At 39.6% G+C, this 18,582-nt stretch overlaps 1 protein-coding gene across 6 annotated transcripts in view; it reads right to left on the bottom strand.

The window, feature by feature from the left end:
* Positions 1-729: 729 nt before the first annotated feature.
* The window catches only part of ZNF652 (zinc finger protein 652), a 69,788-nt gene continuing 51,935 nt past the window's right edge, over positions 730-18,582 (bottom strand). For 5 of the 6 annotated variants that reach the window (XM_053569483.1, XM_053569482.1, XM_053569480.1 and 2 more), the window contains one exon: positions 730-10,279. In XM_053569483.1, coding sequence (XP_053425458.1) covers positions 9,768-10,279 — 512 coding nt within the window. In that variant the 3' untranslated portion in view covers positions 730-9,767. The remainder of the gene's footprint in view (positions 10,280-18,582) is intronic. The other variant, XM_053569486.1, reaches the window with a different exon arrangement.

Genomic DNA, 18,582 nt, shown 5'->3' with positions numbered 1-18,582 from the left:
AAAATGGGTTGCGCTGTGAGCTGGAAAGCCTTAGGACAGAAACCAGTTATCTCCCAGTTGACTGTGGTCACAGCTCTGAGGGCAAGTTTCAACATCACAAGGGGCCACACCCCCTGACATCATATTAGATAATATTTCTTTGTTTCTTATTGGGCTTTGTCACTGAAAAGCAGGCTCCATGAGAGCAGGGACTTTGTTTTGCTTACTACTAAATCCCCAGGGGTCAGGTCAGAGCCCAGCACACACTGGGCACCCAAAATAATTGAATGGGGGTAGGGGTAGGAGCCTAAACCCAAGTGCTGTATTTTGCAATCACTGCTTTTCACTGACTGTACTTTGTAAACTGTTTCCATCTGTGTTTATTACTCTTCAAACTGGTTCAGGGCTCAATCCTGACTCTTCCTAAATACTGTTCTGAAGGGCATTTCAGATTATTGCTCAGCTGGACGGTATTAGTAAAAGCAATCAGCACTCAGCCAGGCAGTACTGCAAAGAGAGAATGAATCAATCTCAGTTTAGTCAACAACCTTGAAAACATGTTATTCAGTGTCAGGCAGGATTTGGGGTTTGGGGTAGCCCATTACCATCACTAGAGATAACAACTGATAGCAGATGAGAATGGTAGGACTGTTCGTTTTTACATAAAAAGGGCAATTCACTAAGCAAGAGGAGCTTAAAATGTTGTCAATTGAGGAAGAAATGATGTGAAGAAAGACACACAAGGGTTAGGGCTGCTTTTTTTTTTTTTTACTTTGAACATTAGCATTGAGTTGGTTACCGTACACATCCAAAGGCCCAGCATCTTGGAAAAATCATTAAGCGGCACACCTTGTACCAGAGTCTCACAAGAATAAAATATACAATGCTACATTGAGTGGTTAAAAATACACAGAAAAAGTAGTTTTAACAATCTATAAATTCTTTATACTTAAAATCATGATTGAGTTGAAATAAAAAAGTGCATTTCAATTGCTAAAAAAATAATATTGGTATAGTTAACACAAAGGGGAAAATCAGTACAATGAGGGATCTGACAGGATGCTGGAAAAAAGATGACTCAGGGAAGCTAGACAGTGCGGGCTAGTTTGGAGATTAAGGAGTGGAGCTCAGTTCCACCTCACTGCAGTTCCCTTGGGCCAAGCAGCCCTCCTCTCCCCAGTATCTTTCCCATCTTAAGAGATTCCGTCCTACCTACTTGTTACCTCCCCAACCAAAAAGACTCCTTTAAACTTCTTTGTAGCATGACAGATACCTGCCCTACACTGAGTCCAACTTGACCTTCAATTGCGTCTCCGCAGAGAGGTAGGAGAGGGATACTGCCCCATTCCGGACTTGACATAAGTACCCCAGCCACATGGCCTTAATCCTTATGACTTAGCAGGCAGAATAGGGACCAAGCAGCTTCTGTTTTGTCAAACACCTTTGGACAAATATTCAACATTCAACAACAAACTTTGTAAACCTAATGCTAAACAATTCCTGGCAAGCAAACTGGATTTTCTTTTCTTTAAGAAATGAGGAAAAGTGCAAGTGATTTCAGTACTGTTAGAGAAAACAAAAAAACAAACAAGTCACATCTGGCCACCTGCTACCTAGACCAATCACAGCTTCAGGATTTGTTGTCAGGTGATGGAGTCACAAGTTGACAGCACTATGTGTGTCTGGTATTGCTCAGGTTCACATGTGGCTGGAGGAAAAGGGGCCAGGCAGAAATCAGTTCAGAAGGCCTGTTGAAGTGTAAATGCCTCCTGGCTCTACAAGGAAATAGTTAGTCTGGCGTTTCCCTGTCCTCGATTACTGACCTGTTTGTTGTGGAGATGCTGCAATAAACAAAACTCATGGTTGGAGAGCTAAGAAGATTTAGGAACCTGAAGGTAACTGGCAGAAGGAGAACAAACTGAATTCTAACCTGGAGAAGTGCCCACTGCACAGGCGGGTGAGGACGCGGGATCCGAGCAGTGCGTGTGTTCCCTGATGTAACAGATATCCTCTGGAACTGAGAAGGTGGGAAGTTCTGATGCTCTAGAGCTCACCTGCTGCTCTTGTCCCTCTCAGAGATAGGATGGTCTCATGCTGGTGGTGGGATGTGGAAGAAAGAAATGAGGGTAGCCTTCCCACTCTGCATTTAGCACACAGTGGAGCCCCTAGCTTTCAGTCTTGGGTCACCAATATTTAAAAAGTCTAATTAAGATGCCTGACCCACAAGGACTCCAGATCCTCACATCAATCTTTGCTTGCATCATGAGGACTGAACAACTTCTGGAATTATTAATAAGGGAACATTTCTTATAATAATAAAAATGTATAAATAAACATTGAGCCAAGAGAGGATATTCCAGAAGAGACTTAAAAATGGGATGTTTCTTTAGAAGGGCAAGAAAAAAGCAGCTAAAGTACATTATTGCTCCCTTGTGGACAAAGCTAGAACTGCTGATGGAAGCGAATTGGGATAGCCCATGTCAAGAAGCAAATAAAATGCATATACAAACTTACGGAAGACTGAGAATTCATCTGATTTTTAGAGGCTACATATATAACCTTGGGAAGTAAACACCAAAATTATGCCATACTACTTATTTCTTTTTAAATTAATGCACTAAATAATCAAACATGAACAGATCCCACCAACTTTCAAATGCAATAAAATACCGTCTCAAGTCCTATGCAGGATGTGAGCTGCAATCTCTGTCCTACTGATAACATAGTCCCTTATTCACCTGTAAAAATGCAGGTAGAGAGGAAGCTGTGTTCATTCAGAGGAGCTGGATATTAAGAAACTTGATTCTTTGGCACAGCCAGTACAGAGACCTGCTCTTGATTTGATCAAAACTAGCCAATGCAAGTATCAGATGTCTTTCTGATTTTCCTTAAGCAAAATTCAGCTTCTACGCCTTTTTGTCCCCTCCCCATTTCCTACATGTATCCCAAATCATTTTCAAGTAGTTTCTAACATCCCTGATCACACCAGAGAAGCTAAAGTAGTGTGAAAGTAACCTACAACTAGAAAGCTGGGAACTCTTCTCAGGGAAAGGACTCCCTTTGATACTGTGCCAAATGTTTCCCATTGAAGACATAAAACAACACAGCAGTTTGCCTTCAAGTGACAAGCAAGCGTGGCTCTCCATTGTTTTATTGCCTAGGACTCTAAAGAGAAAAGCCACAAATTTTAAAGTAGATACTTTAGGTAGCCAGGTATTACAAAAGAGGCAAACTTCTCGGTCAATATTGGGGAACATCAAGGCAAATTAAGTGAAAGGTATTTAAAACTAGAAAACTTGTTATTGATTTCTATAATACAGTAATCTGCCTTTTTCCTTGTAAACAAGTTTTCCTATTCCAAATAGCCATTGAAGCCTTCAAATGTCTTGAATTTATTTATTATCAAACAGCCAATTGTCACAATTCTGCACTGTCCCACCAGACAAAAAAGATTAAGAATTTGTTAACAGCTGCCTTCTTAGATTCCCACTTTGTGTGGTTATTAGTCTTAAAAACCTGAGTACTATTAACTTTAAGGAAAAAGGCATGAGATTTTAAAAGCCAGAAAGAAATGATTTTGACTAAGGCCAAAATACTTAATAGCTTTCATTTATCTAAAAAAAAAAAAAAAAACAAAATGCAATTCTATTTCCTCATTTTAAAGAGCTCTCTGCCGCCCAGCCTTTCAGTTTTGAAAGAGAATTGAAAAGAAGCAAGAGCACAAACTTCACTTTTAGCTGTGAAAGACTAGCCAATTGCTAAAATGTTTTACAATGGAGATGCTCGTATCACATGGAGAACACTACAAGCCTCTTTTTACTACATCCTTCATATATTATGCATCAGTCATACTTTTAAAATGATTTAGATAAAAACAACTAGAAAAGAAAGTAAATAGAGGTTTTTGAGGGATGGGGGATGAGAGAGGCAGGCTGCAGGGGCCTCAAACTTTTTAAACAGGGGGCCAGTTCACTGTCCCTGAGACCATTGGAGGGCTGGACCATAGTTTAAAAAAAAACAACTATGAACAAATTCCTATGCACGCTGCACATATCTTATTTTGAAGTAAAAAAACAAAATGGGAACAAATACAATCACACCACCAACCATATGTGGCCCACAGGCCATAGTTTGAGGACCCCTGATAGGGCTGCAGAGAACCTAGAGACCAGTTTTAAATTAATTTGACTAAGATGATGGGTACAGCCTTACAAAACGTTTACGGAAGAGAGAGGGCACGTACGAACAGGGCACAGCAACAGCAGCATTCGGGATCCCTTAATCAGAAAGGGGAGGCATTTAGAAGACTTCAGATGAGAAAAGGTCATCCTCGAAAGACACACTCAATGACCTTTAATTTTAAAGGAACATTTAGTTTCTGATGAAAGAAGGTGAAGAGTTAAATAAGGATAGTATCTTTCAACACTAGAGATGTGATATGTAAAGAAAGAAGATATAAACAAAAGTTGAAATTGTAACCTAAAAATGACATGGGGGAACAAAAGAGAAGTCCAAAATTTTTGTCCAAGGTTTTAGCTAGTTTGTAGAGTTAAACTCATTGGAATAAGGGTGAATTCCAATATACATGGAGAATGAAATTATCAGAGGTAGGATTTAGACTAAGAAAAGAATGTTCCAGGATGCTGGCTTTTTGAAGGCACTCAAGAACAGAGTGAGAGAGACTGAAGCTGCAGTGAGATTAGAGAGAGGCGTATACTCACGTATCTGTCATAAAGAAATAAAAACAACTCCAAGAACTGTGACGATATATTATTAAGGAATACAAAGAGTAACAAGGTAGAAAGAAAGCCACTTTATAAGTAGTTTCTTATAACAATATACCTTCTACCTAGGGAATAAGAAAGAGAAGTTTATTTTCCAGATATGCAACTTTGCAAAGTAGTTTTGACTTAAAGAATTTGAGAAATGTTATGTTAGTTATCTGGTTCTTTAAACAAATTTACTGAAGCTAAAGCTTCATAATTGAGACAACCAGAGTGTTTGATCTTCTTTGAATCTTGCAAAACCTATCCTCTAAGACAAAAAGATCTGATCATAAAGTCTATAAAAAGTCTAGAGAGTATAAAAGTATAGAGCTATGAAAGTGGATATATTGATGGCAACTTTTATGGCTTCCATAGAAAGTGTAGAGAGGATCTCTGATTTGCTTCATCGAGGTAGTGTCCAGGGTTGGAAGGTCATCATTTATTATAAATGCTACAGATGACAAATGCAGGTTAGCTAGAGTGTTGTTATTGCATAACAACGCCACTTACCTCTAGTGGCTTATGACCTTTCATTCCAGAAAAAAACAATCTTTTGGGAAATTTCCTATCTTGATTTGGGTAAAGGAAAATTAAAACCCAATATTTACTTGCTCAATTTTATAATCTGAAAAATTTCAAATGAAGTGATTATTTTTAATGATAGTTAGCTGATAAAATTCTTAAATGCAACGTATCCCCCATTTCATGAACTATTTCCCATATAGTCTAGAACAGCATTGACATATTCATCATGTGGATCAGCAAGGCAATAAAAGTTGTCTTTTCTATACAGTAACTCAAACAGAAGGGTTTCTTTAGTTTTTTAGTTAGCTTTTTTTTTTTTTACATTAAAACCCACCTACCATTCCATTTTACTAAGCAGAATCTGCAAGATGGGGTAGACATATGTATGTCTGCAATGAATTTCTATTTCTGCATCAACTTCTCAAAATTTAAAACTTCAGTGAAATCAAAATGAAACTAAACATTCATATCCATTCAATAAACAGAAAACTGAAAGCAATTTCAAGAAGTAAAAAATTCAAAGTATAAAAGTATCATTTCAGAGCATTTTGCCTTCTGTTAGTATAGTAGGGACAATTAAATTATAAGGAAAGTTCTAACCACAATAAAAAGGTACTTCCAACAACATAGTTTAAAAGAGTAGTCCAACTGTGGTTATGTCCACATTCAGTCATTAATTTAGAATAGCTAATGTAAATGGTACACTATAAAAGTATATGTAACTGATTTGTAAAGGTTTCTTTTAGTAAAGTTTTTTTGTGGAGACCTCCCTTGTTTGCTAAAAAATAAGTCGAATCACAAATATGCATGGAGATGAAGCGACATGCCTTTAAATTGTTCATCCTTTTCTGCATTCAAATTTAAAAATCTAACACAGTATGAGCTACCTGACTCAATTTGAGAAAGCAGCAGCCTTTCATTAAGGCTCAGGAAGAGTTTATATTTGAACGATAAATCTAAGAATAGAAAAATGAAAACAACACAAAAATAAGCAAAAATTTCCACAAAAAAATGCAATGCCAACTCAAAAAAGTCCTTGGGATCTTCTTCAAATAAGTCTTAACCCTAGCAATGATACAAGCCTTTGAAGACAGTAAAACTAAGAGAAACAGCTTCAATTTGACATCTATATAATGATGAAATGTGGCCTTTGTTGTCTTTCAAAGACGTAAGTACAGATAATGGCTGAGAACTCAAACTCCTCCATAATTCTTTTTTTTTTTTTCATAAACAGATAACAGGTAATAGGTTTTGAAGAACTGATGGGGTACAACAGCATATGTGGAAGAGAATATACCACATAACGCAACTTTTATCTCAGTACAGGACCCCATGCAAATTACCAGCCCTGAGTTTGAGTCTTGAGCATGTTAACCTGATGCAAACATGTTTAAGGCTTAATCCTGCAGTTCTTATATTCAGAAGCATTAATGTTGTGAATATTCTTAACGCATTTCATTATTCATATGTAATGTGACAATGATAAGAAGTCGTAATATTCTGAGCAATTTTCCTGAAGACCACAAATCCCAAGTCAGGGAAGGTATACTTATCTAGGGAAAAAAAAATTAGAAGTTTCTAGATAGTTCAACAGCACAGTTCACTAAGAATTGTACTGTGTGACGATGATATATATTTTTTAATAATCCTTTTCTGCTTCTGTTAAGGATGGTGGTGACATTTGCTTAATACTGATTTTCTTTTGTAGCAGATTATTTTCTTATGGCTATAGTTACTTGAAAAAAATTAAAGATGACTACCTGAATTTTCCAGTGTATAACTATAGTACACCTCATGAAATGGCTAAATGGTGAATTCAGAATCACTGCCCAATACTGTAAATTAATTTAGAATAAAGTAAGTTGTAACCAATTAAGCTACAATTTACATCTTTTTAAAAAAAAAAATCACTTTAGTGCTACAGGCTTGACCATGAGATGATGATATATCCATATAAAAGTGTAGATTTACAAACTTGTCCTGGAATGCTAAGGAGATTGTGAAGGGTAGGGGGAGACAACCATTCAACCACTAAAGATATAACAGTCATAAGCAAGGAATTAACTTTCCTCATTGGCTTAGGTACCTGGGTACTCAAAGAATGTATACAAATATTAAAAATACCATTCTTTAAAACTTATATCCAAAAACAGGAAGAAAAATATGTCTTGAGATACTTCACTGCCTCATTCCCAAATTTTCCTATGCTCATTACAAAGGATAGGCAAAAATCAGAAGAAAATTTAAAAATATTAAACGAAAAAGGTAATAGAGAATGTGATATTTTAAAAATAGAGAGTTGACCTCAATTGAAGGAGTTTCATTTTTTCCTACCATGGAGTTAATAAGCTAGAAAAGTGCTTGAGGCATATCTGCACATTTAATATTAAAAATAAATAAAAGCCAGAGTTCTGATTCAGGCAATGATTTAAGAGCCTGAAGAAATAAAAATAAAGATTTCAAGATTACAAAAAGGACTGGGCGCAGGGGATTGTGCCTGTAGTCCCAGCTACTTGGGAGGCTGAGGCAGGAGGATCACTTGAGCCCAGGAGTTTGAGGCTGCCATGAGCTATGATTGCACCTGTGAATAGCCACTGCACTCTAGCCCAGGCAACAAAGTGAGAACACGTCTCTTAAAAGAAAACAAAACAAAACAAAGGACAAAGGAGTGACCTAGCTAGGGAACACAGTTCTCTGAGATAAAGAAATACAAAAATTTAAGCTATAATGAGCCTGGATAAATTTGATCCACTAAATGTAATCAATTCATTAGCTCTTCTGTTCAGCTTTTCCTATAAGCTCCTAGTGGACCACGCTCTTTTGAAGTTCCCCAAACATGGAAACAGAACCTGCCTAAAGTTGGTGCTACTCTCTTTATCACCTAAAAATGCTGTTATCACATAATTATTTGCAGAGGACAGGGCAGCAAAATTAATGTTTTCCCTCACTGCAAGTTAAACTGAGTTAGAACAGCTCAAAGTTGTGGCTATATCGACATTTTATACTATATGGGGGTACCAAAAAAATATATACACATAAGAGATGTTATCTATGCATTATATATTATGTATATATTTTGAGCACCTCTTGTAATTGCATAAGTCAAACGTGACATATTCATCTTGTTATCAGTATATATTGGGTATTACAATTTTAATACAGTTTTTTCCTTTCTTAAAATGTGTATATATTTTTTGGGCACTCTCTCTATATAACAGACATTAAAACTCATAACCAATTGTTTTCTCACCCAAATTTCTCAACTACTGTCAGCAACATCATGTTTATGATTTTAGTTTACTATTTTAGCTTCTCATAACAATTCTAGAAAAATAAAGCAACCTCAAAATGAGAGATTTCAATTTGTCATCCCGTAAAAGTTAAACATGAGCCAGTTCCTAAAGGAAGTGACAGAGATGAAACAATCTCCACTACTTCCTCTTCTTATTGGTGAACAGCCTGACTCAAATTTTCAAAACATGAAAGTTCTAGGGGACTTCCCTGGAAAAGGCCCAACCCCCTGCAAATCATTTTATTTAATGCACTAAATGAGCCAAATGGAATATGGAGGATGGAGCATGTCACTGAGTCTAACAGATATTTGAGTGTTAAGCAGAGAGTTAAAAACTACCAAGTACTTATGTCAAGTTTTGAAAGCAAAACCTCATTTTTGCAGTAACCTGGTCTGGAGACCCTCTCAGATACATCTAGTCTTTGAAGCACCTTTGAGTTGTACGGATGTAAGAATAACTTTGAATTATAGAAGTTATATGCATCTTTAAGAATCACATTTTGATGATTATAAAATTTTTTTCTATTTTACAACGTAGGTTCAGCTACACTGAAAAAATTACAACGCTTATTGAAATACATTTCATTTTAGAAACACTACTAAAGAAGTCTATACAAAAACTCTAAAATAATTTCTGTAGTAAAATAAAGAGTGCATTAGAAGAGCTACACAAAGAAGAAAATTTCCATCTTTCTCTATAATGCTTGATAAACTGTGAAACATAGCCAGCTCAACTCTGTAGCCAGCACCAAAAGCTGAAAAGAATTCCTTACAATACACAGTGATACAATTAATGCTCTGGATTAATTTCACAGCCTTCCCAATTAGTACAAAGGAAACCAGGCCTATCCCCTCTTTGAGGAGAAGTCCAGGATATAAAAGCAAGCATACCTCATCAGCTGATATGAAATTATAAAATTCCACAAGTCTGAGTATTTGAAACTTACAAAAGTCACCAGAAAAATGCAAGCAAATTGGGCTTTAGTTCGGTGGTTCCCCTGGTTTAGAAGACAGTTCCCTCTGTGAGCTCAAGGTAGTCTTCTTGTTCATTCCCTTGGATCTGTTGATTCACCAAGACAATGACAAAGATTCTGGTAGAGACTGAGGAGAGTCTGAGAACTACAGACATGCTCACCAACTCCCTCTCTGCCAACTCACACATGGGAACATATAACTCCTGGAGAACACACTTAAGGAGATGGATGTTAATGATGCTGTGCTGAAGTGTTCTTCTCTGCCAGGTGCCGCAGAAAGTTGTCCTCACTCTGGCCTCTATGATTTAAAGGCTCACTCTTAAAGAGAGCCGGAGGTGGCGGGAGGTGAGGGACTGGAGGGATGGGAAGGTGGTGTGGGTGGTGAGGGTGTGGGTGGATATGAAGGTGTGAGAAGGGGTGGGGGATGGGCCGGGGGGGAAGAGTGCTTACAGGATTCATATTGATTGGAGGAGCTGGGGTTGTGGGTGTATTCACCACAGAAGGAACTGGGGTGGCTGGGGAAGTTGTAAGTGGGATCTGGACAGCAGGCGGCACATTCACGGGGCTGGTCACTCGAAAGCACTTCTCCTTGTGGGCCTTAAGCATGTTAGAGAAGCGGAACCGCTGGCCACAAACATCACATGGATAGGGCTTCTCGCCTGTGTGAGTTCTGCGGTGCCTCTTCATGTTGGGGCGGCTGGTGAAACTTTTGCCACAGATTTCACAGATAAAGGGTTTCTCTCCTGAATGAACACAGACACAAAAAATTATTAACATAGGTGATAATTATGTGCTTATGTTATTCCTCATATTTAAAAAGTAGATTAGCTTTTCTCTCCTTCATGGCATGTTATTAATATATTCTAGAGTCATAAAATAGTGTCCCAAACTGGGACTTCACAGAGCAGAGTAAATACAAGCAAAACTTACCTACAACCTACCATCTAGGCTTGGTTAAAAGGAGCAAGAGGTGTTTAGATTAGTGACCCTCCACATCCTACACAAAAACTGTTCAAATGGCTTTCCCATGCTCAAGGGAACTAATATCACAGATGAGTCTCTGCCTTTAAATTCAGGCAAGACATTTTTGACTTCCCAACCAAAAGTAAGGCTGCTGAAAATGTCCTTTGGAGCAAATAAGTTTCCTCATGTCTACTTACACAGAATCCCATAGCATGTACCTTGGATACTGAACTTGGATAATACTGGCCTGACTCACCCTACAACATGAATCTCACACTGCATTGTTTCTCAATGGGAGAGGTATAGGCATTTTCGCAGATAATTCTTCACTGTGTGGGACTACCTGGCACATTGAAGTGCGTAGCATTGAAGAGTAACATTTCTAGTGCCAGCCTACCAAATAAATGCCCACAAGATAGTCTGACAATCAAAAATGCCCCCACATCATTTCTAAATGTCCATGGTTGTGGAAAGGGGGCGGGGGGGCCATTGCTCTGGGTTGAGAACTACTAGGCCAATGTGTCAAAAAAGAAACAGAATCCCATCGCCTTAAGGTGCTTAGGGAGAAAACTAGGTTTGGGTTGTGACGCCTTAATTTTTTTTTTTCCCAGACAGAGCCTCAAGCTGTCACCCTGGGTAGAGAGCTGTGGCATCACAGCTCACAGCAACTTCCAACTCCTGGGCTCGAGCGATTCTCCTGCCTCTACCTCCCAAGTAGCTGGGACTACAGGCGCCCACCACAATACCCGGCTATTTTTTGGTTGCAGCTGACATTGTTGTTTGGGGGGTCCGAGCTGGATTAAAACCCACCAGCTCAGGTATATATGGTTGGTGCCTCAGCCCTTGAGCTACAGGTGCCAAGCCATGAAGCCTTAATTTTTAAGGGTCCTTAACTTTCTTTTTTTCTTTTTTTTTTTGTAGAGACAGAGTCTCACTGTACTGCCCTCGGGTAGAGTGCCGTGGCGTCACACAGCTCACAGCAACCTCTAACTCTTGGGCTTACGTGATTCTCTTGTCTCAGCCTCCCGAGTAGCTGGGACTACAGGCGCCCGCCACAACGCCCGGCTATTTTTGTTGTTGTTGTTGCAGTTTGGCCAGGGCTGGGTTTGAACCTGCCACCCTCGGCATATGGGGCTGGCGCCCTACTCACTGAGCCATAGGCGCCACCAGGGTCCTTAACTTTCCTTTGAACTTATTGCTTAGTTCCATACTGTCTGCCTGCTTCTCTACCTGAGCTATAGAGAGAAAATAAAAGGGTTTTTGAGTCTGTATGTTCGTTAATCATTTCATACGGGATGCTGAGATGAGGTGTGGAATAGCTGTGTCCAGGCACTTTGTTTTTTTTTTTTGTAGAGACAGAGTCTCACTTTATTGCCCTCGGTAGAGTGCCGTGGCCTCACACAGCTCACAGCAACCTCCAACTTTGGGGCTTAGGGCAATTCTCTTGCCTCAGCCTCCTGAGTAGCTGGGACTACAGGTGCCCGCCACAACGCCTGGCCATTTTTTTGTTGCGATTTGGCTGGGGCCAGGTTTGAACCTGCCACTCTCAGTATATGGGGCCAGCGCCCTACCCACTGAGCCACAGGCACCACCCAGTGTCCATCCACTTTGGTCACCATATACTTGTTTGTTTCAAGTCAATTCCCGCATCAGTTCTCTGTGGTTCCTATCTTTACACCAAGTCCTGCTACAAGAGAGTTTGCTATCAATTCAATTGCTGCTCCCTTCCTCCCAAGAGTGTGCTTATTCTACTCAGTGTACAGAGTCACACTGAGGACTAGGAACTGCTCTATTGAACTCACTTTATATCTACGCACCTTGGTGATCCTCACAGACACTGTATGTGTTTAAGGTAGGTATAGTATTACCCCTATTTTACTGATGAGGAAATTAAGAAACTTGCCCAAAGTTATTCATTAGTGGAAAATTGGGATTTAAAAAAAATTGGCTCCAGAGTCTATGCTTTGACATGTAAACCACAACACTTCACACCTCATAGCACTTCTGCATACAGGAAGGAATGCGTTTTCATACTGTTTTCTCCACTTTGGGACTCCTTATACTAACAGGAGCAAACATCTCTTTCCCACATCATAGCCCTATTTCTTCTCTACACCTTCTCATTCTATAGAAAACTGACATCCCCTACTGCCTTCCATGGAAGCCAGAATTTTTCTCACTTTCCTGATAAAAGATTGAAGAGTCAGGATCAGTTTTCTCTGCAATTAATTGTCAGTACTATTTTCAGGCTATTCTATTTCCCTCCTCTTTCGACTTTTCATTATTTGATCACTGCCCCTGCTAGGTTCCTCACTGTGATTAATTTTCATCTTTCTGGATGAGTTCTGGGCCCAGCCTGTTTTCTTCTTTTAAAACTATTTTCTCAGCTTGGCGCCTGTTGCTCAGTGAGTAGGACGCTGGCCACATACACCGAAGGTGGCGGGTTGGAGCCCGGCCCAGGGCCTGCTAAAACAACAATGACAACTGCAACCGAAAAATAACCAGGCATTGTGGTGGGTGCCTATAGTCCTAGCTACGTGGGAGGTTGAGGCAAGAGAATTGCTTAAGCCTAAGAGTTTGAGGTTGCTGTGAGCTATGACACCATGGCACTCTACCGAGGGTGACATAGTAAGACTCTATCTTAAACAAAACAAAACACCAAAAAACTATTTCTCAAATTATCTTAATTTCAAGTCACATGTGAAATGAATTGATTAAATCAATTAAGGTATATGAAAATACCACAGTTTCCATACCATGATGGAAAATGCCATTGAAAACAATGTTTTAAAGTACAGAAATGTGGGTGGCGCCTGTGGCTCAAAGGGGTAGGGTGCCGATCCCATATGCTGGAGGTGGCAGGTTCAAACCCAGCCCCGGCCAAAATAAATAAATAAATAAATAAATAAAGTATAGAAATGTAATTATTAACATGAAAATCCATAATCTATTAAGATTATCTATAACTTATTGAGCAAAACAAGCAAGTTATAAGAATGTATGCATGGTATTATCCACCTTTAATAAAAATATGCATAGAAAAAATATGGAAACACAATAAATGTTACTAGTGATTATCTCTAGGTGATGGGATTATGAGTGATGTTCTACTTTATGTATGCATGTATGTATGTATGTATGAGACAGGGTCTCACTCTGTTGCCCAGGCAGAAGCACAGAGGCAAATCATAGCTTACTGCAGCCTTGAACTCCTGAGCTTAAACAATCCTCCCACCTCAGCCTCCAGAATAGTTGGGACCAGAGGAGCATGTCACCATGCCCGGCTAAGTTTTGTATTTTTTTTTTGAGACAGAGTCTCACTTTGTTGCCCTGGGTAGAGTGCCATGGCATCTTAGCACACAGCAACCTCAAACTCTTGGGCTCAAGAGATCCTCTTGCCTCAGCCTCCCAAGTAGTGGGGACTAGAGGTGCCCGCCACAATATCTGGCTATTTTTAGAGACGGGGTCTCACTCTGCCTCAGGCTGGTCTCGAACCTGTGAGCTCAGGCAATCCACCTGCCTCAGCCTCCCAAGTGCTAGGATTATAGGCATGAGCTACTGCACCCAGCCCCAGCTAAAAAGGTGTAGGTGTCTTGTTATGTTGCCCAGGCTGGTCCCAACCTCCTGGCCTCAAAGTGATCCTCCTGTTTTGGCTTCCCAAAGTGCTGGGAATACAGGTGTGAGTTACCACACTCACCTTGTATTTCTAACCTAAATCTCTTTCTTGAGCTGTAAATACATTTTTCAAACTGCTTACTGGATATTTCCACTCAAATATCCCATAGATATCTCAAAAGTAAGAAATTAAAACATTATCCTACCTAACAAAGCTGCTTCTCCCTCTGCTATTCTCTATCTTGACAAATGGTATAAAACCCCCAAATCTGGGACTAACCCTTGATTTTTTTTTTTTTTGAGACAGAGTCTCTATCACCCTGGATAGAGTGCCATGGCATCATCATAGCTCACAGCAACCTCAAACTCTTGGGCTTGAGCAATCCTCTTGCCTCAGCTTCCCAAGTAGCTGGGACTACAGGTACCTGCCACAATGCCTGGCTAGATTTTCTGTTTTTAGTAGAGATGGGATCTTGCTCTTGCTCAGGGTGGTCTGGAACTCCTGAGTTCCAACAATCCACCTGCCTTGACCTCCCAGAGAGCTAGAATTACACTGTGAGCCACTGTGCTCAGCCTACCCTTTACTCCTTTCCTCCTATACTGATGCTAGCCACCTAATCATCAAGTTCATTTGATTCTACCTTGTTTATGGCTTTAATTTTATCCATTGCTATTACCATAGCTTTATCATCACAACTGTCACCTGGATTATGCAATATCCACCTGGCTAGTTTCACCAACTCTGATTTGACCCTCCAGTGTACTTTCCACATTGTAGCCAGAATAAACGTGCAAATAGTATGCCATACTCTGCCCTTTAAGAACTTCTCATTGTCCCTATGAGGTTCTTTGTGATCTAGTACCTATCTGCTGTTCTTCAGTGTCGTGTCATATCATACTCCTTGACCCCTCAAACATCCAAACTCAACTTTAGTTCTACCTACTTGCTATGTTCTTACCACCAAAATACCGTTAGGCCTTGCTTGTGAATATCAGTTCTATAGACCTAGGGAATATTTCAGTCTCACTCTCCTCAATGGCTCAATTTAGTAGAATTTTAATAAATATTTATAAGTAAATATCTCCATTAATTCTAAGATGTGCATTTCCTGCCACATTTCAACATCTTGGAAATTGGCATATACCTAACAATCAATGACATGTCACTGTTTCATTTGCAGCATTTCCTTAGCAGTATATATAAATTTTGTTTTGCAACTGATGGCTTCTTGGATTCTATGAATTATGACACTATTAAGATCATTCCATTGCCTTTCTTTGTTCTAATTCCCTGATAATCTTCTGATTATAATTTAGCTTCTAATATGGATTTTCCTTTAGGCAAAGAATAAGCTGAACAAAGAATATATACATATATATTTTTGAGACAAGAGTCTCATTTTGTCATTCTCAGAGAGTGCCATGGTGTCATAGCTCACACCAACCTCAAATTCTTAGGCTCAAGTGATTCTCTTGCCTCAACCTCCCAAGTAGCTGGGACTATAGGCACCTGCCACAATGTCCAGCTATTTTTAGAGACAGGGGTCTTGTTCTTAGCTCAGGCTGGTCTTGAACTCCTGAGCTTAGGCAATCCACCCACCTCAGCCTCCCAGAGTACGAGGATTATAGGCGTGAGCCACCACACCTAGTCCCTGAACAAAGAATATTAAGAGTTCTGAACTACTTGCCATTCAGCCTTTTCACTGTAAATTAATAAATTGGTAATATTATTAGATCTATTTAGCACATATCAGTCCTTCTGATCTTGATCTACTTGAGTACACCGGCAAATCCTGGATGCTGTGAACTAGATCTTACAATGGTGCTTTTTATACTCATGATGTTCTGTATATTCCTCTATTTGCTACATTAAATTTCTATCAGAATCATTAAGTATGTGGTTCTGGAATCAGACCTCCTTGGGCAAGTTATTTAATTTCTCACATTCAGATTCCTCATCTGAAAAATAAATAACCTACCTAATATTTTATTGTGGTACAAAACACAAAGTGCTTAGAACAATATCTGGTACACAGTAGATAATCAAGGCATTTTAGCTGCCATCATCATCATTACTCCCATTACCATTCATCAGACTATAAGCTCCTTGAAAGCAGAAACTAGATTTTAATTTATCCTTGTGTCCCTATGCACTTAGCACTGGTACAAGAAGAATCAGGAAGCATTCTACTTTGAACTTACCTCATGTCCATACAATCCTAGGAAACCTGCCTGATGGCTGGTCAGCTTCCCTAGATAAGACCTGCCTTACTTTTCTCTCTCTCTCTTTTTTTGAGACAGAGTCCACTCCGTCCCCCACACTAGAGTGCAGTGCCATCATCATAGCTCACTGCCACCTCAATCTCCTGGATTCAAGCGATGTGCCCTCCTCAGCCTCCCATGTAGCTGGGATTATAGGTATGAGCCACCACATCTGGCCTATTCCACTTCTTCTTAACTGCAAAAAGCAGCCCATTCAATATCAGTTCCTACAATGTCCTTAGTCCCCACTAAAACATACTGCTATCTCTAAATGTAGTTTCATCCAGCCTTATAAGACCTATCCTTTTCTTTCTTTAAAGCTAATTCTTTTCCTATAACCTCTCAAGTACTTTTGTCATTCTTTTTTTTTTTCTTTTTTCTTTTTTTATTGTTTGGGATTCACTGGGGGTACAAAGAATTAAGTTACACTGATTGTGTCTGTTAGGTGAAGTCCCTCTTGTAATTGTGTCCTACCCCCATATTGTCATTCTTATTTAATATCAAGAAACCAGAGGTCTATGGAGGCCACACAGTTCTACTAGGGAGGGGTAGAGCCAAGGTTTTCCAACTCCATCATCCAGCTGCTTTCCCAATTTGAGTATTACTGACAACATTAAAAGGCAGATAATAAAATCAGGGAAAAGTATTTCAATATTAGTGTTAAACAGGTACAGTATACTTAATATATAAAGAGCTATTATAAATAATAAGAAAAGCCATTTATCTTAGCACAATTCACAATTGCTAAGATATGGAACCAACCTAAGTACTTCTCAATTCATGAGTGGATAAAGAAAATGTGGGGTATATTGGGTGGCACCTGTGGCTCAGTGGGTAGGGTGCTGGTCCCATATACCGAGGGTGGAGGGTTTGAACCCAGCCCCGGCCAAACTGCAACCACAATAAAAAAATAGCTGGGTGTTATGGCGGGTGCCTATAGTCTCAGCTACTTGGGAGGCTGAGGCAAGAGAACCGCCTAAGTCCAGGAGCTGGAGCTTGCTATGAGCTGTAATGCCATGGCACTCCACCAAGGACGACAAAATGAGACTGTCTCAAAAAAAAGAAAAAAAAGAAAAAAAAGAAAAAGAGGGCGGCACCTGTGGCTCAGTGAGTGGGGCGCCAGCCCCATATGCCGAGGGTGGCGGGTTCAAACCCAGCCCCGGCCAAACTGCAACAAAAAAAATAGCCCGGCGTTGTAGAGGGCACCTGTAGTCCCAGCTGCTCGGGAGGCTGAAAAAAAAAACAAAGAAAAAGCAAAAGAAAATGTGGGGTATATATACACATACACATAAATGTGTATATAGATATACACACACACACATATACACATATACATACATACCATGGAGTACTACTCAGCCATAAAAAAGGAATAAAATGTCATTTGCAGCAACTTGGATGGAACTAGAGACCATTATCCTACATGAAGTACCTCAGGAATGGAAAAGCAAACATCACATGTTCTCACTAATAAATAGGAGCTAATAGGCAGATATACATGGACACAAAGCAATAAAGAACACAAGAAAGCTAGAAGGGGGGAGGGCGGGAGAGTGAGGGTGGGATAAAAATTTGCCTATTGGCTACAATGAACACTATTCTGGTAATGGGCATATCAAAAGCCCTCACTTAAGCATCATACAAGATATCCACGTAACAAAAGCATTCCTTACCCTCTTAACCAATATTTTGAAATAGAAAACAAAAAAAACAAAAAACAACACTGCAATGTAAAGATGAACACAGAAAAGGCACAAAAAACAAGTCAGGGAAGAAAGTATACAGATATCCATAAGCATATGAACAACTGTTCAGGCTTAGTAGCTATGGAAATGCAAATTAATATAATAAGAACCATTTCTCATCTATCAAATCAGCAAGGATTTTATGTACTATTAGAAAGAGTTGAGGTCAGGTACAGTGGCTCACACCTATAATCCTAAAACTTTGGGAGGCCAAAGAGGGAGGACTGCTTGAGGTCAAGAGTTTGAGACCAATCTGGGCAAGTTAGCAAAACCCCATCTCTACAAAAAATAAACAAATTGCTGTTGTGGTGGTACATACCAGTAGTTCTAGCAACTTGGGAGGCTGAAGCAGGAAGACTACTTGAACCCAGGAGTTTGAAATTGCAGTGAACTATGATGTTACTGCACTCTTGCCTGGGAAATAGAGCAAGACCCTGCCTCAAAAGAAGGGGGAGAGTTGG

Source organism: Nycticebus coucang, chromosome 18, assembly GCF_027406575.1.
Source record: "Nycticebus coucang isolate mNycCou1 chromosome 18, mNycCou1.pri, whole genome shotgun sequence".
NCBI classification, from domain to species: Eukaryota; Metazoa; Chordata; class Mammalia; order Primates; family Lorisidae; genus Nycticebus; species Nycticebus coucang.
Note: the sequence above shows the minus strand (reverse complement) of the source record. Positions and strands in the feature narration are given on the sequence as shown.